Source organism: Ammodytes marinus (assembly GCF_949987685.1).
Source record: "Ammodytes marinus genome assembly, chromosome: 10".
In the NCBI taxonomy this organism is placed as follows: domain Eukaryota; kingdom Metazoa; phylum Chordata; class Actinopteri; order Uranoscopiformes; family Ammodytidae; genus Ammodytes; species Ammodytes marinus.
The window spans coordinates 12,441,379-12,464,104 of NC_137214.1; the positions used below are offsets into that span (position 1 = coordinate 12,441,379).

The 22,726-nt window shown below is 41.6% G+C and overlaps 1 protein-coding gene across 1 annotated transcript; it reads left to right on the forward strand.

The window, feature by feature from the left end:
• Positions 1–205: 205 nt before the first annotated feature.
• On the forward strand, positions 206–16,869 carry LOC307256359 (neuronal acetylcholine receptor subunit beta-2-like; the record flags this gene model as incomplete). The annotated part of the gene is made up of 6 exons (XM_080035288.1): positions 206–257; positions 8,559–8,704; positions 8,969–9,013; positions 9,416–9,525; positions 13,965–14,955; positions 16,714–16,869. 6 exons carry the CDS (start codon positions 206–208, stop codon positions 16,867–16,869), a joined length of 1,500 nt encoding a protein of 499 aa, XP_079891414.1.
• Between the last annotated feature and the right edge of the window lie 5,857 nt (positions 16,870–22,726).

The window sequence follows — 22,726 nt, forward strand, 5'->3', positions numbered from 1 at the left end:
TGCTCTCTCTCCATGCCTCCCAGCCTCAGCTACCGGACGTCATTTGCGGGATTCACTTGACATGACAGCGCTGTAATCCAGCCTGCCTTTTTCTCTCTTTCCCTATTCTTATGCTTTACATCTAGGGCAAGAAAATAGGAAAAGCCCACGCGAGAAACAATATAAGTTTTTCGCGCGTGTGTGTCGCACTGGAGGGGAGGAAGCGATGGCAGCCCCGGTGAAAGCAGCGTCGGTTCTCCTGGTTCTCACCGTGGCAAGTGAGTAATCCTTTCCAAATCATCCCGCAACGGGCTGGGACAAGGGGGGCTTGTACATTACACGGGGCTTAAACCACACACACAGACACACAGGTACACACACACACCCACACACTCTCGGGCTTTTCGTTGTAAAGTATAGCCTCAGTCACTCTCTGACTGTGCATGCCAATTAATAGAACAGGTCACGGGAGTCCCTCTTACTCAATGTTAGAAATGTCATCTCATCTCCCATGTGTTTTGCGGCTATACAACTTCTCCTCCTATGTGGGCTGCAGCAGCGGGACGCTCCCTGCTGTAAGCATTTAACATTTGCTTTGGGGAAATGTTTTAAGTCACATTTTTGACTTGACAGACTTGGCACGTGATACCGGAAAGCAGGCCGGTGGGGAAAAAAATAGTGGCATTTCCTTGCGTCGGACAGTTCAGCACGTGATTTCTCAGCACGCACGTCGCAATTAACTCACTTGCTCTTTCTTGTAGACTACACAACAAACCCAAGGAGTCATACTTTACTCGCTTTAAACGCGAATGAGGGTGCTGTTTTAGGGGGGGTACGTGGCTTTTTCACTAGTCCGACTCATTGTCTCTATAATGTAAGCGAAAAATCCAATAATAATTTGGCAATGCGGTGTTCTCAGGACTCACTAATCAGTTGGACGATTTGGCTGCGGTCCACCTGATGAAATCTCATAATGGTGTACCGTGGCCCTCCCGGACTGTGCCTAATGGCCCTTTGGTGTGTGCCAAGGCCATCTTGTAATAATGACAGAGAACTAAATGGACCGCCTCTTTACAGACAACCTTAACTGAGTGCCCCTCTATCAGATGATGTACGGCTGAGACGGCCTTCCTAATTTGTTTTTGTAAAGTTGAAGCAACCTGTGTGTGGTCGATGCAGGGGAATCCCATTCAGGAGCTGTCCATGGTGCTGAAATGCGATCTCAACCTGTGAGTGCAGGGGCAAACCCCAGCTATTACACCCATTGTGTCCGTGGCCTCATTTCTTCCATTAGAATAACAACATTATGGAGGTAGCCAACATAAATATGAAAACACGAATATGTCGTTAATGTTAGTTGTATTTCTAATAAAAGCCTAAATGCTTGAATGACCCAGTCCGTTCAATAGAAAGTCAGTGTCATTTGAGGAGAAATCTTTGCAACTTTGGAAAAAAAAGTGGGTAATTACTGCCTAGAAGAACATCTCTATATGTATGAGTTAGACGTGTTAGTATACAGTATGTCACTAAAACAGTACAAACGTGAAGATCATTGTTTTTTTTACCTGTTACCTTTCTTTACTTTGTTGTTAGTTTGCTTGCCATTATGACCTTCAACTCTCCTTCCTTTCATCCCCTTTCTCAGAATTACAGTATCTTATACTGTACATTGTCATTCAAATCTTGTATCTCCAATAGTACAAACTCTTTAGGCCAGTTTAAGCCTAGTCCTGGACTAAGTGGAATTCGGAATGGAGATTGTACATGAAAGTACAATTTAGTCCAGGACTATTATAGGCTTAATCCATGTCTGTGACACTGGCCCATTGTGTTAATTCAAGTTTAGTCAATTTACACAAGGAACATTGAAATGTGTCTTTTCCCCTCAAGTTTTCCACTTCGGAGGGGGTCAGAGTGCAGGGTCAACCATACAGCAGTGCCCCGGAGCAGTTTGGGGTTAAGTGCCTTGCTCAAGGACGCAATGGTAAAGATGGTGGGCACCGTAGATGTTATACCAGCCACCATAGTGTTACAAATAACACCTTCTTGTCCGTTGCCAGGGATCGAACCAGCGACCTCACGGTTACTGGTCGGCCCCCTTTCCTCTTGGCCATCCTACCACCTAAAGGAAAGGTGTCCAATAGTTCCCGCATTATTCTCCTTCTTTCCCTTCATTCCCTTTCCCTGACCTCTTTATTCCAATCCTTTGTTTTCTTCTAACAGATACGACTTGGCCTCTCCTCTGTGACTCTTTCCGTCACCTGCGCTCTTTCTGCATGACTGTGTCTCTGTCGCTCTTCTCAAACTTCACCTTGGCTGCTGCAGTGACACGACTTAATCCAGGCGGCTACTTTGCTTCCCTCTCTCTCTCTCTCTTTCTCTCTCTCTCTCTCTCTCTCTCGCGTGGTGCCACTTGCCTGCACGCCACATTTGTGTCTCTATTATCTTGTATTTTGTTACACCCCTTTTACGTCTTATTCCGTGACCCATCTGAGGTCAGTTCTCTCTGTCCTCTCTGGTGCTCTCTGTCTCAGCTGCGTAGTAAACGTGCTAATGTGTGCTACTGCTTTAACACTGGATGTTTTGATCATTAGAAGCTTGCACAATGCCTAAAGAAGCGCAAGAGGATAGCGTGAGATTCCCCCCTCACACATATCTAACTCTGCTTCTTTGTAGCCCCTGGGTGAAACTTTATATATAGGGGGCGGGCAGAAATATCCATCTCTGAATTTTTATCCTGGGGTTATTCTATGGCTGTTTTGATTCTCACAAGTTTAAAAAAGTGCTCTCTCCTAACATCATAAGTGCGCTCGGTCGAAAGGGGGCCCAGCATGAGTGAGGCAACATTTCGTAGTAAACTATTATTCACTGCGTTGGCACACTTGTTTGAGGTGTTGCTCTTTGGAGGAGAGAAACAGGGAATATGAAGAAAGATATGTAATAAAGAGCTGCTTCAGGTGCATTGCGAGGAAAGTGGTGCAAACTTAGAGCTAGTGTGTAACCTTTTCATATAATTAAATGTCGGTTACATTCAAATTATTGCACAAACGAGTTGACACAAAGTTGATTAAGCATATCAGCTCCACACAACTCTCTGTATTTCTCAGTATGGCAGCATTTTACAAACTGTTGTCGCCCCCCAAAACTGGCCCAGGAGCTCAGGAAAAATCCCTTAAAGCGCCCAAGAAATGTTTCATTTGTTGATCTTACTGCTAAGAAAAAACCTGGACGTACAGCAGAAGGAATACAATCCACATGCGATCACCGAAAGATTACCTCATGTTGACGTGTCAACAGTATCATGGTAATTACTCAGAATTCCTCATGGGGGCAACAGAAGTAACGTACTATTGCTGTTAGCAGCTTACATGCTAATGTTACACGGAGAAACAAAAGAAAGACTCTTTTCATTCTGCTTTTTTCTCTCTTCTGGCCCTGACCTGCACACGTTCCCATCACTGCTGAGAAAGTTGAGCGAAGCAGGGCTGACAGACACAAGGGAAAGGCGGTGACAGATATAAAAATATCTATATAGTAAAAGCTGTTTTTATATTCACAAACAGGAAGGACTGTGTGTGCGATACTAATGGTATCGAGGGAATACAAAGCATCAGATCCATGTAATACTAAAAATAATCTAAAACTAAAATCTCTCAGGCTGCAGATGAGCTAAGAGCTACATTGTGGAATATCTCGACCACGTGGCCGCGACTGCATCTGAATGACACATGGGGTGTTGTTTATACCGTGACTTATAGGCGCAGTGTGCTGAGCCAAGCCAACGACAGCTGAAGCCCAAATAGTTTTGGGCTCAGAAAGGCATTGAATTATTCACTATAAACTAAAAAAGAAAGCAACACGATTCAGAATTTTTATGCTTTTTTGTCTGTGTGCAATGCTCCTACGACACAGCCTGTCAATCCATCTGCATTGCCCCCCCCCCCATCCCCACCCTCGAACAAACCTTCAACAACAGCACCACTGTGTCTGAAGGTTTGATTTTCTTTTTTCATGATTTACTGGTCCTGTGTGCTGATATGGAGACCATGTGTTGTTGACTTGATCTAGTTGAGAGTAAGTCTCAAAGAATATTCTCTGATTGTAGGCGAGACTCTACTTGTGCTTGTGAGATGATGGCATTTTTATTTTAGCGGCGATGAATTATTGAGGTGAGGAGAGTGCAGCGAGGCGGGCGGGAGTGTGTGTGCGCGTGTGTGCATATATGTGTGATGAGACCTGCTGGTAGACTCCTTAATGCTCCTTCTCTGCTTACATAGACCTCATACACATCTCATTTTAGCCTCATCTACTGTTTAAGCATTAATTTTCAACCCCCCCCCCCCTCCTTACGTAGCCTTGTGTTTCTCCAACATCCCCCCAGTCCTTTCCACCAGTCTCAGGAAGTTTGTCTTTCACAGTTTGGTATTGCTTGTGTGTGCTGGGTTTATTTTTATGCTGTCCTCATCACCCTTACTTTTTTTGGAGACAATATGACATCTACTATTTCTCTCAGGAATAAATCAGAGAGCACCTAGAGCCTAAAGCTGAAGCCTCGACAGCAAAGACCACTTTGCAGGTCAACATATTACACAGATGCATATTTAAAATATAAATTGGGATTATTTATGCAATCCCTCAATTAATCGATTTAGCTCATAACTCTTATTCCTAGCATGTGTTCAGTAAATTCAATGTATGTGTTAGTTATGAGTCGAGCACCAAAAACACCAGATCCTTCGTTTTGCATGATGCAAGGTGACCTTCCCAGCCTAGTTAATGCCTACGTCTATCTCTTCATACACAAGCCCGATGGTGAGGCAGGCTTTCTGCTGTACATTTTCAGTTTCCAATACCAGTCACTTTTTTCAGAGTTGACTCTAAGACATAATACAAATTTGGTCAAAGTCTGAGTAGTAACGTTCACCTCAATATGAGCAAACTGGATTTCATGTGTGTGATCAGTGGAGCGCCACTTCAAGTGAAGCCTATTGGTAATACTCGTCCATTATAGAACAGAATAATGATTGTAGTTCAACAAGATACTTAACAGGTCCCTGACGTTTTGATGGCCCCTCCTCTGTTTGTGGCTGCATTGTGGTTTAACAGCTTTTACTTTATATGAGACTTTAAATTACCAAAGCACAGTGTCAGCGAGGAATACAGCTGGAAAGCAAACAGCAAGCTGCACATACAGAAAAGTGTGGTCTCAACTCCCAGGCCGCCAACATCTTATAATAACACCAGTTGCTTTTAATCAGTACACAAAATACAACTAAAACCCTGCCATCCTTGCATATGAACCATGCATTGCTGTTAAGCTGTGATGGCGTCCAGCAAACCTCTGAGTCACTGTGATTACCCATGAATCATCACCATAATTCGCCATGATCCTATTTCCTTTTATCAGATGATTGTTCCAATCTGGTGATTGTGTTGTCTCACACTCCCTGCTGTTTGTGTGTGTGTGTGTGTGTGTGTGTGTGTCTCCATCTCCCCCTATCTGTCTTATCCTGACAGAAAGAGCTTTATTGTTTTTTCAGAAGCCCTCTCAAGACATTTACCCCTGAGGTTCAGTGTCATGTCACAGTTGCTCAAATGATAGCCTCTTCAGAAGGAGGCTTGCTTTACTGGAGGTTAATGTACACTGACCAAGTGTAGAGCATATCTGTCCTTCCTGCACCTGCCTTACAATCTCAGTGCCTCTGCTCCTCACTTTGATCCTGACACAACTCATTTTTATCTTAAATGTATACTGATATACGACGGCTGGCAGCATTGTTGAAAAACAGTGCAAGTAATGTGCCAACAATATATAGTAGTCCGAAGCTACTAACTGTATACTTCTGAGATGACAAGTATATTGCTGATCTCAGTTCAGATCTCAGTTCAGAAGTACTTGCACAGCTGATTCAATATGATTGGTTGAATGTATCACACTACTGTATATACAGCCTATATTTTTTTATCCTTTTTTTTTTTACTGAAATGATGTTCTCTTTGCAGCTGAAAATCAAACCTGGCCATACAGCTGTCATATGCTAGGCTAGGCTAGTGTACAACTCAGCACCATTAAAGGCAGTCAGGGGATGAAAACCAGTGCCAAGACTATACTGTTCAGCTCTTTATTTGTTGTTACATCAGAAGGCAGTTATTTTCCTCATATCTTTTGTTGGTTCAAGTTGAATTTTTCCCTTGCCGAAAAAGTGCAGACTACAATTTTGCCCTTGCTCACTGTATTCTGGAGAGGTCACCTCAAGCAAGGCTATGTAACAGAGGACTGACATTTTTCTCTCCCATTAACTAAAGACTCAAAGCAAACAATTATTGTTTCCAGATGTACATGGGTCTCATATGGAGGAAACTTAATGACCTAAATATCAATCAATCAATCAATAAATAAATAAATACAGGAATAAATAAATTGAATCATAAATAAATAAATAATATTTTTATTTTTAAATAAATAGAGAAATAAATAAATACATAAATAAAAATGAATAAAAGTTGATATTTAAAGAGGACATACATTAATAAATACATTTTTAAATGTCTGGAGAAAGCTGAAGTTTCAAGTCTGAACTGAATAAGACTTTTGGATTGTGATGGAAATGAATGCTGTGTTTTTGTGTGTGTATATATATATATATACTGTATATAATACATACAACATTTATTTCCATCACAGGATGACCGGCATAATTGTTTTATTTAAACTACTATGACGTGATTGAACAGTCTCGTCTTATTCAGTGAACTGGAAAAAAATTGTGGAGGTGCTCGTGCCACAAATCACCAAGTCATGCGGATCTTAAATGGGAGCAGGTGTGCGTGTAAGTTTGGTGGTCCGGTCACGAAAGCTACCAGGACGAAGCTGGACGGGGGGAGAAACGAAAGAAAAATACAAATCACTGGAAAACTGTTCAGCTGAACACATAGGGCCAGTCAACATTTCTGTTACTTTTAAGGCTTTCTGGTGTCTTGTTCATGGTCCTGAGATAACTAATAATAAGATCAAGCATGATAATCATACTTTATGAAAGATACTTTTTGAAGATGGAGGCTTGTTGTTCTCTCTGAGATATTTTAAATTCTTATTTAATCCTCTCTCTCTCTTAACTTTTCTTGTCACCCTCTAGTTTATACTGTTCAGGAAGTAGGAAAGCCACAGCTAATGGTCATGCAAAGCAAAGCTTATTTATGAAGCACAAACAAGGAGTTACAAAAGCCAGACAAACAACAGACTTACATTTTTTTTAAGAAAACAGGAAAGAACAGGTACAAGACAAAACAAGAGAAAAAGCTTTCAAATGCAAGATAACTTGAGGTAAAGTGCCTCTTGGCTTGTACAGGAGCACAGGAGAAAAAATGTATTTAGATTGCAGACGACAGGTACACAAGAACTAGGTCTCCATATCCCATATCCCATCTTCATTTTTTAGGTTTTTCAGCAGAAGGACAGTGAATATGCAAATATTAAATAGCTTGGAATTAGATCCTTTGTTAAAGTACCTTTTAATAGAGGGCAGGGATGTCTTCAAATAAAAAAGCCAAAACAAGGGACCCTTTTCTTTCAAAAAATTAAACCATCTGAAAGTTTGGCAATGTCCGTGTATTAAACTAACCATTATCACTGAAGCTCTGTGACCTAGTCAAACATTTTTATTTGTTGATTACAAGTGTGAAATAAGCCATACTGTGTTTGTTTGTGTGGGTGTCCTCTGAGGGGGGTGTTGAAATATCAGTCCCCAAAGACTTAAGTGAGTATGTGTGTGTGTGTATGTGTGTGTGTGTGTGTGTTTATGTTTACGTGTATCAGTTCCAAAGGCACTCATTGTTGTCATTGAATGCAGACTTCATGCATTGTTACCCTCATTACACACTCATTACATCTGGTGACACGCAGCATGCTACAGTGCTGCAGCAACTAATTGGCGAGCCCGCATAGCACGAGATTTAAACATCGCTTCACCAACTACTGCTGCGGGCATGTTTGTGTCTGTGTGACGTGTACATTTTTGTTTTCGTGTTATTATGGGTTTCCTCATTATGATGGCATTTAGCTAAACTGATGATCAACACGATGTAAGCAATGATCAGCGAGCTGACTAAGAAGCCAGTTGAGATCATTTTGTTATTTGGTGTCAGTTTGTCCGAGGACTTGATAAACTGTTGTGAGGCACCTTCAACTCACCATGTTCCCGGATGCTGTATCTCAACCTAATCACTCCACTGAGAGGATATATTTATGGAAGTCAAAGAATGTTTTAAAGCATTTGTTCAGGGCTGTAGTTTGACATGTTTCACAAGGTGTCCAACAATGAGATGTTTGAGATGTCAACCCTAAACCTCACATGGTACATGGTCAGCCACCCCTGGGTTGGACTAATGGAAACTGAAACCTGGATTCAGCTTTTAAACGTATTCTCATCTGGTGTGCATTCTCTCACTTGAGCACAAACATGTATATGATAGTATTTATTACAGAAACTGATCTGCTTTTACTTTATGTTTGTGTGTGTGTGTGTGTGCGTGTGTGTGTGTGCGTGCGTGTGTGTGTGTGTGTGTGTGTATGTGTGTAGCTGCCTTTTGTGCGGAGGTGGAGGAGCGGCTGGTTAGTCACCTGTTGTCACCGGAGCGCTACAACAAGCTGATCAGACCAGCTGTCAACAACAGCCAACAGGTCACCATTTACATCCAGGTGTCCCTAGCACAGCTGATCAACGTGGTAAGGAAATACACACACACACACACACACACACACACACACACACACACACACACACACACACACACACACACACACACACACACACACACACACACACACACAAACAAACTCACACACACAAACTCACACACACAAGTCTAAATCCATATATGCTTTTATCATAGAGGCATGTGCTATTATTTTCAGTTAATTCAAGAACACAGATGGGGATGTTTTTTTTCTTCTAGCTTTCCACAAACCCTTTACCTTTCTGTGTTTCAGAACGAAAGGGAGCAGATCATGACCACAAACTGTTGGCTCAGTCAGGTTTGTGTCCAACTTGTCCTCCTGCCCTTTGTGTTTGTTTGCATGGGACCACCCTATCTCCATGCACTACCTTAAAATAAATGCCTTGTGTACATTTCCACAAACGCACATACACACCATCACATATCTGGGTTTTAGCTGGAAAGGCTCTTAAAGGGACATGTTCAAAATGCATGCCATTGGGACTAAACTTTTTTCCACAAACTGATATGTTTATGTATGTTTCCTGTTGTCTTTTATTTTGTAACCGGAATCGGATTTCATGTGTTTTCCTTTTTGCTTGCACACAATTTTTAAAGTATCTATTTATTTTTCTGTGTGTGAATGTGTCTTTTGAATTGATTGATATCCTTGTGTGTGTGTGTGTGTGTGTGTGTGTGTGTGTGTTCACTTTCTCATCAGGTATGGAATGACTACAGATTAATGTGGGACCCTGAGGAGTACATGGGAATCAAGAAAATCCGGCTCCCGTCACAACACATCTGGCTGCCAGACATCGTCCTCTACAACAAGTACGCCTTATATGTGAAAAAGACAGAATGAGTTGAGTGTGTTTGTGTGTGCGTGTGTGTGTCCAAACTAAAAAAGCAAGATTTTCCTGAAAAGTTTCTCTCATCCTCTTTTCGCTTCTATGCTCTCACCCCTCCCTTTTTATCCCACTTATCACCCCTTTTAGGATGAGCAGTGCACACCAAAATATTTAATGAACACAGTCCAGACAGGGTGTTTTCAGGGTGAAAGCTAACTATCAGGAGCAATTTAGGATTCAGTGATGTCAGGTTGGTGAACAGATTTGCAAATGCAGGATACAGAAACTTTTAAATATCTGAAAGTCAATTCCAACATAGCTCCATTTCATAGCCTTTAAAAATCAATGTGGATGTTGTCATAAGGAGAAATAAGCCCCTCTCTGCCTATATCCACTGGAGTGTAAGCAGACAGCCACAAACAGTCACCTCATCTGTCCGCATATAGGTCAACACCTGGGTCTTTTTTTCCATCTGCAAAGTTTTGTAACAGTCAACTTTCATCATAAAATATAATTAATAATGTATTGCTTTGTTGTCTCAAATGACTCAAAAATTTACTTTTGGGTTTAATTTATCTATCTATCTATCTATCTATCTATCTATCTATCTATCTATCTATCTATCTATCTATCTATCTATCTATCTATCTATCTATCTATCTATCTATCTATCTATCTATCTATCTATCTATCTATCTATCTGTCTGTCTGTCTGTCTGTCTGTCTGTCTGTCTGTCTGTCTGTCTGTCTGTCTGTCTGTCTGTCTGTCTGTCTGTCTGTCTGTCTGTCTGTCTGTCTGTCTGTCTGTCTGTCTGTCTGTCTGTCTGTCTGTCTGTCTGTCTGTCTGTCTGTCTGTCTGTCTGTCTGTCTGTCTGTCTGTCTGTCTGTCTATCTATCTATCTATCTATCTATCTATCTATCTATCTATCTATCTATCTATCTATCTATCTATCTATCTATGTATTCACAATAACTAGACATAATTTGGACATCAAGCTTTTACTTGAAATTATTTAAATTGGGTGCTGTGTCCATATTACTATGACTTGTGCTGAACAGCACTGTGGCCAGTGACAAGTGTGAGTTACAGTTTTTCTCAGTTGCTTTTGTGCTTTTCTCAGATCAGAATGAAAATTATCATAACTATTAGTTCAACCTCCGCAACATTTAGTCATTTGAGCACATCATAGTAGCAATTTCTCCTTCCTCTGAACAAATTGCAAATGCTTTTGGACATGTATCAGTTGCTTTCATACAATTCTCTGCTGTTTTATAACATTGTCATTTGCTTATGTCATGTCAGTCAAAATTAACTATACTTATGGATGCTGAATAGTTGTTCCCAATAAAACTAATAGTCTTCATTTCATTGCTTGAGTCATTACATACAAACTTGTTGAACTAGTTATCAAATTCTGTCAAGCAAATTTTATACCTTTTCTTTATCATATATACTTTCCTCACTGCATTGCAAGGGATAATATCCATTGTGATGTAGATGAAAATATGTGGCCAGACAGACAGGAACGTCTGGATGTGCCAGAATGATTTACCTATATATGTTCAGTTACAATATGTCCTGTTATATTGTTCACATTTGTGCACAGCTCTACCAAAAGGGTGTTTTTTATGTTTGTTCTAAATAAGTGACTGAAGTGTATTTTTCTTTTGCACAATGCTGTAGAATTGCAAAGAGCATATACAGTAAAAATGTGAAACATACGTATTCAGTGTCTTGCACTCACTTACTCCCCTAACTACAGCAATGTTTAACTTTACTGTAGTTTTCAAATGGCTGTACAAGTAGTGTATAGTGCTGTCTTGAGCATTTTCAGGTAGTGTCACCGAGTTCTGACCTTTTTTTTGCATTGGAAAACACTGAGAGAATAAACTGTCATAATGAAAACATGACAAAGCCATTTGACTATCTTGTTCATAAACGATGGTGTCAAGACTTCTCATTTTGATGACACTGGCAGTTTCATTGACATGAATACTTGCTTTTGAGGAACGACTATCCATTTTGAGCAAGTGACGTACTTTTGCAGGTTATCCACTAGGTTTTGCAGTTTGCACTAATTGTTTTGAGAAATGCACTAACTGCTGTGCAAATGTTGATAGTGATGTGAGAAAAGCACCAAAGCTTACTGTAATGCTAAACTACTGTTTACGTATGATCCGCTACCTGTCCGTAAAAAAATCCAGTGTAAATACACGGTCTAGGCTTTGTAAACTGGCATGTGTCTACTGTACTAGCTACTGTTGTTGGCCCCCTCTTTTGACATGCCAGTTTGATACAGGATTGTTTTTTTTCAGCGCAAACACAGAACAGATAGTCGATCATGAGGAGATATTCACTGATTTTGAACAACCGTTCTCCAGAATTGCTGACTCCACCTTTAAGTGCTATTATCAGTTTCTTGGGCCCCCTGATCTGGGGTCCCTCTAGGGACACTCCTGGGCAAAATGATGGGAGATGATCAGCACAACTTTACAACCTCAGGTTGAGTTCTCTGGCCAAGTGTGAGGAACCAGGGGTTGCTGTAGACAGGTGGGGCCTTTGCATTTTTGATTAGTCTGCATATTCACAGCAGCCCCAAAGCATTAGAGACCGGGTGTGATGGTTGGATTCCTGACGTACTTTATAATTGATAGGCCACTTATGTATAATGCATCAACTGTAGCCTTGGTGAGTTGAGGAAAAAAGTCATTCTCAGCAGATTTGAGGTGGGGTGTGGGGTCGATGGGCAGTTGTTGCTATGTTGCCGGGACGTGTCCCAGGTCGAGCCTGTCTCTTGAGATGAAAACATCGTTTAACTTTCAACCCAAATAACAGTTGCATGCTTCACCTCTGCAGGCACATGGTCAACAGTCATGAAATCATTTTCTCAACACGCCATCAAACAGTAGAGCAAACTTATTTACACTGATTCTGTTTTCAATCTCAATCTCATTTACACAAATTGGATGAACTAACTCAAGATTGTAATTGATTCAACCAATGAGTACATAGATTTCAACTTTTGGAGTACAGTATGTGTGTTTCTCATGAAATAAGGTTGAAGGTGGAGAATAACCTCAGTTACCAACACATGCTTCTTTCCCAATACCTGACACCTCCTTATAAGCTTAAAGGTAAATTGTTAATTTAAGTTCAATTTACTACCAATACAACACTCTTGAAAAAATTCACTACAAATGAGAGTCCTCTGTTAACAGTACTACAAGAGGAAGATTATCAGCAAAGTGTACTTTAAGAATACAAACACTTGGTTCTGCCGAAAAATGGCCACTGTGAGTGAAAAAGTTAGATGTTAATAATGATGCATCAGGTCTTAGGGGAAATCTCTTTTGGCGGAACAATTTATAGACAGCTGTGACAAAGAAACCCTCACTTACTGTATATTAAAACGTTGCATCTTGGATCAAGCGACAGGTTTGATATTTAACAATGTGTTGAACTAGTAACTCAAAATGACTAGTTGTGTACAAGCCCCAACCTCAGCAATTTTTTACCAGCATCCAATAAGGAAGTGACCACAACTGTAATAGCCCGGAAGTGCCACTGGGGGTGGTACCAAGACTGAGCAATTTTTCTTTGAGTCACTTGTTAGACAGGCCGTTTTCAAAGTCTTATTAAACCTATTTACAGCCTGGTCAACAACGCCATTTTAGTCTGTATGTTTAGGTCATATCTCCGTGACAACACTGAGGGGGGTGAATTTTTTTGGACCACGCTAGTTTTTATTCTTTTGGAGGTTAAAATGTATTCGCGCGATCTCTTGAGTGACAGCTCTCCGCCCGTGGTCCCTCACTTTGCCTCGGAGGTATACGTCAGCTATCTCCCTCCCCCCGACGTGAGGCGGAGTAAAAACCTCACAAAATGGCGACGCGCACAAACCAGGATTATTGAGTGCCGTGTGAATAACTGAGGTCAGCCCAGATGCTACATCCATATTATTTACTACTATCTATGGTTGTGTACATCCAGCACCGATTTCACATAACATAAATGATTTGAGAGCTACCTTAAAGAGCTAAAATCTTCACCAAATGCAAATTAATCTGACCGAGTGTCTCTGACCGAACTGCCAATATTTGTAAGACAGTACGTATATATTTTTTTGCATCCATCCATTTTATCATGTTTACGTATGGGTTGTGATTGTAGCACGCTAAATAAAGTAAAGTGAACCAGACTCCCTTCATCTGCCAACGGGCATCTTTAACAGATGGTTGTATGAATGCAAAGCAGATTATGATGGGCAATATATATGGAGATGGTAGAGATGTGCGTTTGAATGGATAAGAGATAGTCTTGAAATAAGATTTGCCATGAGTCTTTCAGTTATGTCCAGAAAGTTTCTCTTTATCTCTTTGACTTTATCTCTCTCCTTTCTTTTCCCTTGTTCCTCCTCTTAGTGCTGATGGGACGTATGAAGTCTCCTTCTACTCCAATGCTGTGGTCTCCAACAACGGGGAGGTGGCCTGGCTCCCACCAGCTATCTACAAGTCGGCCTGCAAAATAGAAGTGCGGGATTTCCCTTTTGACCAACAGAACTGCACCCTCAAGTTTCGCTCCTGGACCTATGACCACACGGAGATCGATCTCATCCTGCTCAGTGATTTCGCCTCGCGCGACGACTTCAAGCCCAGCGGTGAGTGGGACATCGTTTCACTGCCTGGACGCAAGAATGAAGATCCCAATGACATCAGGTACCTGGATATCACCTATGACTTTATTATCAAGAGGAAACCTCTGTTCTACACCATCAACCTGATCATTCCCTGCATCCTTATCACCTCGCTGGCTATTCTGGTGTTCTACCTCCCATCGGACTGTGGCGAGAAGATGACTCTCTGTATCTCTGTCCTTCTGGCCCTGACTGTGTTTTTACTCCTGATCTCAAAGATTGTGCCGCCCACCTCATTAGCAGTGCCTCTGATCGGGAAGTACCTGATGTTTGCAATGGTGCTGGTCACCTTCTCCATTGTCACCAGCGTTTGCGTGCTTAACGTGCACCACCGGTCCCCCAGTACGCACACCATGCCTCGTTGGGTCAAGCGTGTCTTCTTGTACCGGCTCCCCTCTTTCCTCTTCATGCGACGGCCCGGTAGCTCCAACATCCGTGAGAAGTTCCGGAAAAAACACCAGCAGCGATCGTACTCCGACCACAAGATGCGTGGTGCGGACGGAGGGCGTGGGAGTTCTGCAGGAATGGCAAATTCCTCCTCATCCTTCTTTGTGAACGAGGAGTCGGCCAAACGCTACGGCTGGAGGATCAGCGACTTGTCAGAGAACACAGACTTCAGGAAGAGGATGACCCTAAAGAGCGGCATCGACACGGAGGACGCGGTGGATGGAGTCCGCTACATCGCTGAGAAGATGAAGAGTGAAGATGATGATGAAGGGGTAGGTGTATCTGCATGTGTTGCCACGGTTTCCACTGAGCAGTACAGTTCGGTTAGGTAAAAGGCAGGGGGAGGGCGGGACAGGGACAGGTCTGAGCGTGTAGCAGCATGACCATACATGGAAAATCTGCTTTGTTCAATGTCACCCAATCCCAGAAACGGCAATGAAGTTTTGAGGCTGTGCACAGCCACCCCAGACAGTAAGCAGGGAATTTGCAAAATGCAGCACGCTTTAGAGGCTATTCAGCCGGTTGTGGATTTGTCATATATTACATTTTTACACATTTATGACTTTTATATCTATCTATCTAGAAAAACAATTATATTGGTTTGACGCCGGAACGGTAACCCTAGATCTGCCTTGCGTCTCCACTGCCGATAGTATCCTTACTATTGTGACAACATAGCAGTAGGACACAGTGTAGTTCGCCAATTAATTCATTAACGAGCACCTATTATGCTATTTTTCAGTCTAACTTTGGAACTGCAGTTTAGCCTCTCAGCAAAAGCGTTCTGTTTAGAGCCTAAACACAACTGCCCTTTGTTTGAGGGCAGTTGTGTTTAGGAACCCTGAGAATGACATTTGGGCGACTGTGGCTCAGGTGGTTAAGCGGGTTGGCCAATGATCCAAGGGTTGGCGGTTCGATCCCCGCTCTGCCACCTGTGTCATGGTTGTTGTGTCATTGGGCAAGACACTTCACCCACCTAGCCTCGTGTGAATGTGTATGACTGCTGTATGTTTGAGGTGGTGGTCGGAGGGCCGTAGGTGCTGAATGGCAGCCACTCTTCCGTCAGTCTGCCCCAGGGCAGCTGTGGCTACTATTGTAGTTTACCACCACCAGTGTGACTGTGTGTGAATGAATGGAACCTGGAACCCTGTAAAGCGTCTTTGAGTGCCTTGAAAAGCGCTATATAAATCCAATCCATTATTATTATTATTATTATTTGTGGTTCTGAAAGAATCATTTTGACACCTATTGAATGGGTTGCAATAAGATTTGGTAGAGATAACCATGATGTCCAGAGGATGAATCCTCCTGACTTGGTTGATGCCCTGTACTTTGCATCTAGCACCAAGACCAGATCAAAATCTTCAGTCTGGCTGAACATTTGGTACAAACATTCATGGCTCCCAGGTATTCATTTCCCTTAGCTCCATCATGTGGTTGGTTCACATGGACATGAAATGAATCAACAGTTGCTGGATGGATTAGCGTTCATTTGGGTACATACAGGTTTCCGCAGCATGAATTGTAATAATATTGGTCTTATCTTCTGTTATACTGTTGGACATCCCCTGACAAAGATCAAGCAGCATCATTTCAAACTTCTAATTTATCCACTACCTTGATTTACTACAAAATACAAACACAGCTAATGCCAGTCACTCAACTAAGGGCTTTGGTACTTATTACACTGTTTATCATTTTTTTATTGCACTAAAAATGTTTTACATAGGAGGCGATTCATTAGCTCTAAGTTCTAAACGGGCACCTTTGATGCCAGATTTATTACAATGTTACAAACAAGATTAATCGCTACATTGACATTGTCCAAAGGAGCTATCATGCAAAGTGTCTGCCGTCAGCGCAAATCCATCATTAGCTTTAATGCAGTGATTTATGAATTTGTACACCATCAGATGAACGATGCTGCTTGTTTTGGCCAATAAATCATTCAAATAAATATAAATAATGAGCTCTAGGGAGGAACGTAAACAGAACATTTGCACAATGTATAATCTTACCTCTCTCCACAGATCATTGAAGACTGGAAGTACGTGGCCATGGTTATCGACCGGCTCTTCCTGTGGATCTTTGTGTTTGTGTGTGTGGTCGGTACGCTGGGCCTGTTCATGCAGCCTCTGTTCCAGAGTTACAACACTCCCATTGTTGATGACGTGGAACGAAACTGAATTCTGATAGCTGAACTTTGACCTCAACACGACCCAGACGTAAACTTTAAGTCCCCCTTCCCCAAGAAACGGAGCTCTGACAAAATGTTTCAACATATGGACTCGTCCGCCTTGCACCACACGCTCACTGGGAAAATGCTAATTATGCACTTTAGCCCACTTTCATCACCTGCTCCCTTCTTTGCTTCCACACTTTTCCCTCTCATCCTCCATGTGTCCTGCCATCCTTTGCTACAACCATCTGCCATTCACAGAGGAACTGGAATCTTATTTATTTTTCTGTTAACTTGATGGATAATTCTCGTTCATAACAACTCGGGTAACATTTTCATAGTTTTCGGCATAATTCAGTAGACTAATGGTGGTGATTATAGTGCTCTGGAGATGTGGGAATGGAATAAATAGCTGGCTGTGAACCAGGTTTTTGTCAAGGTTATGGGATCAAGTAATATCAAATTGCAGTTTTCCAAGGAGTGATGTGCAGCTTAATTTAAAAAATAAGAACTTTTTAGACCAAAATAATCAAATTGAAATTGTGTTGACCCATAGCACTGTTCGAAAAGGTTTACCTGGCCAACTTCAACTCAAGATTTTTTGTTTTTGTTCATAGCAACTCTTTTCTTCCATCATATGTCTCTTTTTTTAATCAAATTATATATGCTCTAATGTGGTGTTATAGGAGCTGGCATGTATAGCAATGCACTGTTATGAGTTTTTATTTTTATTACTTAAGGAGAGACACAGCCCCAAAGATAAACAAAGCCACATAAACTCACATATCCTGAAGAGAAGATGCATCTCTTCTGTGTAGATACATAGAAGAAGATTACCTCCCTGTGTCGTTTTTGTGTGTGCCAATAGCACACATGCCGTATGAATCTATTATATTTGCCTTGAAAATGAGAGCGAGAGGGGTCACACAACATCAAACTGTTGGACTGCTCATATCATTTCTGGATTTGCGTGTGAGGGTGAGTCCAGCCTGTAAATTTTACCCTCACACACACACTCCAGTGTGTGGACTCAAATCTAAGAAAAGCTGCTATTGGGATGTCTTTATTTAAATTAAGGGACTGGCGTTACAAAAGTGGAAAAGAAAACAAAAAAACTAAACTTAAAACCAATGGCCATTAGGTTGTTGTTGCTCACCATGCTTCTTTTAAAGGTACGGTACACTGGGTTCATCCAAGCAGTGATCGTCAGCATCCATCACCAAGGAAACCAGCAGCAATAACAATAAATGTACAGTATTTTCTATACACTGATCCTTTGGGAATATTAGCCAAAACAGTCTGGCTTTTCACTTGCTTTCACCTTCCATCATACCGCTTGCTTGATAATCGCAGTCTGTTCAGTCAGAGACATTACTTGAATCTGTGTCCGGTTGCCATTTTCTAGGAGAAAAGGTGCGGCTATTATAACTCTGTCACCATCATAACTCACTCATCTGCCACTGCTACCAACGCTAGCCAAGGAAAAGGTGTACTGTACTAATCCAGCTGTATACATTTATACCATCTTTGCTTTTATTTGAGTCTCATGGATGGAATGAACATACTTTTTATTTTTATCTTCCCACTGGCCAGTCATGTTGTGTGACATGTTTGCGTTTTGTCTGCAAGCCAATCGACAATAAATGCTGAGAGAAAGGACTGAGATGGGAGCTGATGTCTTGCTCATTAGATCAATAAAGGGAAATGAAAGCTACAAGCAGGTCTGTTGTTTCAAAACCATGTTATTAAGTCAGTTCATCCTGCAGTCTTACATTCATTCATTATAAACATGTATTGCTATATTTATGTTTTTTTATATTAAGGTATTATTACACAGTCTCTCCTCTAGCTCTCCACTGTTTATTTTGGAGGGTGTCTTACTGCTTATTTTAGTATCACCAGTCGGGAGTGAAAGCTTTAATGTCCCTACAGCTGTTTTTCTCCCACCTCACTTATTATAGCCACATGATTCAACACTAGGCACGGTCTCTGGGCAGTTAGCTATTTGGACAGAAGTATCTGCAGTGTGTGTGCTCTTTGTGCATGTGTGTGAACTGTCCACGGCCGGGGCAAAATGTTACCCAGCTGACTAAGGCTTCATTAGACAGTCTCGTAACCCTGGGGTTTGCAACTTCGCCTTCTGTTAGCTTAAGATGGCAGCGAGGCGGGATGACTGCTAAAGGGACACAGCCTGTGAGGGAATCCACACATAATAGCAAATCTTGAATATTCGCTTTATCAGATGGCTCCTGCTTCACATGAAGACAGGTATCGTTTGGCTACGTGCCCCTGGCAATCACATTTAGAATGTTCACTAACTTTAAGTTACAGTTTGCAGCTTAAACAAACTCTCAAACAGTTGCAGCATGAAGTGCAATTCTTAAATGACAGTTTCCATAAGTGTCTGACACAGGGATGTTCTAGGTCCCTGATTATTTGTTTTCCCATTACACAAAAGTGCACAAGCTTCTGTTTTCCAGTGTACTGCTGATGCTGAACTACAGCATTCATTATTTCCCAGTTAACATCATATCAGTCACACGCACACGCACACACACGCACACGCACACACACACACACACACACACACACGCACACACACACACACACACACACATTGAGAGGGACAACAATGACATAATCCCATATTCGAGACAGCCAGAGTTGGGTTCAGCAATTATAGCTCATAAATTAGATTCTTGACATCTCCATCAATTTCCATTCAGAGAGAGTCAACGCCACAAGAGTGCAATGACATTATTCAGGTTTATAAATATCATACACATATGTACAAAACATACATATAGACTTACAGTAAAGCAAGTTATTCAAAACCTGTGAATTATTTTTTTGTTCTGATATCCTTTCTTTGGTATTTAAAGTAAGATGATTTCATGTTTGTTTTGCTTGTTAAACGTGTTATAGGTGAATGATTTAAGAATGTATTCAAATTCAGCAGTGCACACAAATTACGTCACAATACCCATAGGTCTTTCCGCACACTGTTCACTCCACATAGAGTCAGTGACCAAAACAAATGACATTTAAATACAATGAGTGAATGTTTGTTTGCATGTGTGTACGTCCATTTAGCTGTGTTTACCACTTCTTCAAAGATGACTGCAGGACCGGGCCCATTCTTCAAGAGTACAACATTGAGAGAGAGAGAGGGAAGAGAGAGAGTTGGTCTCCAGGTCTCCAGGTCTGACCACGAAGCGTGACGGAGGAGATAAAACTGGAGCGGGTGAGGGAGGAGGGTCACAAGCAGGGAGAGAGAGAGAGAGAGAGAGAGAGAGGGCCATGATAGAGGGAGACAGGGATGATAGAGGTCGCTCGTAAACAACAAACGCAGGACCTCTGCAGTCTGTTGGGCCATCAGAGGCGAAGAAATTAAAGACCACTTCACGCTTCACAATCGATAAGCATTTATTCTTCTGTGCAAAACAAAACCAAAAACATGTAGACATATGAGCATCGTGCAAACATACATACACACACACACACACACACACACACACACACACACACACACACACACACACACAAGGCATCTCAGGCATGCATGCAGTCACACGCAATACAAATATGAATTTTCTTTAAAAACAGAACCAAAATATTTTTTTAGTAAATGTTTGAGAGGTTTAACTGTAGTGTATTCTTAACAGTACATACTTCGAAAGAGGTAGGAACTAAGATGTAATCAGCAGGTCAAAGGCCATTTAAACAACACACACACACACACACACACACACACACACACACACACACACACACACACACACACACGCCACAGCTCACAGCTCACAGCTCTGTGTGCACAAACACGTTTCTATTCTCTTCTGCTCTGTCGTCTCCTCTCTGTTGTCATCAGGCCCTGCGGTGCAGTATGGGGAATGTCAGCGGTTTGATCTGTTCCCTGTTAGTCTGCCGTTGCCCTCCGTCTTCCCCATTATCTCCCGCAGGACATTCCTTTAGGATTTATACCTGCCATTTCAGCTGTGTGGTCAATATTTATGAACTACATCACTGCATAACAGAATGTGTAGCTGCCGTGCAGTTGAGCGAGTTGGCCTATCGATCCCCTTCCTCAGAGCCTCTAAGCTTTTTGGGGACAGGCACAGAGCTCTGAACTTTACAAGGACTTTCAAACTGGGCTCAGAGGATCCCTTAATGTCCCTGCTGGAGCAATAAATATCTCATTGAGTCTGTTACCTACTGGCAGATCAGGGAGCCTGATGATGCTGCTGCTGCTGCTGCTGCTGACTAGTGGTCAAAAGAGACACTGCAGAGTTCTGTCCCTACTTTACCATTACAACTAATCATAACAGAAGATCAAGTACATATTTCTGATAACTTTGGAAAATGGTGAAGTACATTCTGGGAATGATGATGAAGATACAAAGTACATGTTGGTTATGTATCATTTCTGCATATCTCTTTTGTTGCAAAGTAAAGCAGATTTAGATATTGTCTTTAAAGTGGAGATCCTCATTTAACTTGTTTTTGGCATTAAGGCATCATCTAAGTGAACCTGCTTATGGTAAGGAACCAAAGTAAGGCCATAATAATTAGACTTTTATAGGCAATGTAATACCTAATTTGGAAATGTAACCCCTACTGAACTGCTTACATGTACAGTATATGTGGGTTGAATTCCACTCTCAAACGATAAAGGCCACACATTTAAGGTCAGAATTAAGTCTTGGATCGTGTGACAGAAGATAACCCATTTTGAGTGTGATTGGTTTAATTCGCGCTCTATTGATTATCCATTCAACTTCACTCATTGAATTAAGCAACTTTAATGTGTTCAGATATTTTTTTATGGATACATTAAAAGTTGTATCTGGATGTGTAAAGTAACACAACATAAAGATTGGTTAGTGGTCCACATATTTTGTTACCGACTAAATCACTGTGATTCTAACACACAGAACATGTTACAATACTGTGTAATAGGGTCCTTATGAGGAAAGGATGACATATGCCGTTTGGGGACTTGCCATAAAGTCATCAATGAGGAATATTACCCAAATTAACCAAACACATATTAAACTGACTAAAAATAACTAGAAGCTAAGAAAAACAGATAATTTGTGACGGCTTGGACAATCGTATGGATTTCATCTTGGGACAAACATGAGTAGACAAGTGCATTTGAGCCCTTAGGTTGATGCCACTTCATGAAAATGACACTGCTGGTTATTCAGAGAACAACACGGACAGAGAGAACGAAAAAAAAAAAACACAAAGCAGAATGGAGTTGCAACATAATTTCAAACAAACTCATACTTTTGTATATCGTGTGTGCAAGTTGTACGAGATGTATGTATGTGAGATAACATGAGAGTTAGAGTGACAGGACGGGTCTGTGGGGGGAAAAAACACAGCATGGAGAAATGGCAGTTTAATTAGCAGCAATAGCTTCAATGAGATAACAGTGATTGAAGCGGTGAAGGGGAATTAATTAGTTTACTGGTAGCTGCAGCCAGCCACTGTTTGGGCCGGGCAGAATGCATGTGGTGGACACTGGATGGATGGAAAACATGAAGTAACCTTATACTGTGGTGTTAATGAGTATGGAGTGAGAGGGAGAAGGAGAAGGAGGAGGAGGAGGAGGAGGGAGCAGTGAGGATATGGATGCTGGAGGCTGGAGCGCGCGGGGTCACAGAGGGCTGAGGAACAGGACCAGCTGCGGGAGAGAAGAGGATGCTGGGAGCTTTTTTAAGGCAGTGGAGTGGTGGGATTAGCCGGAGCTGTCTGGATGGAGTTAAAGGGTGAGGAAAGAGAGATGAACAGGAGGTCAGGAGCACGCAGTTATTAACTTGGACATTAAGTTTGAGTCATACAGTGGCAAAAAACAA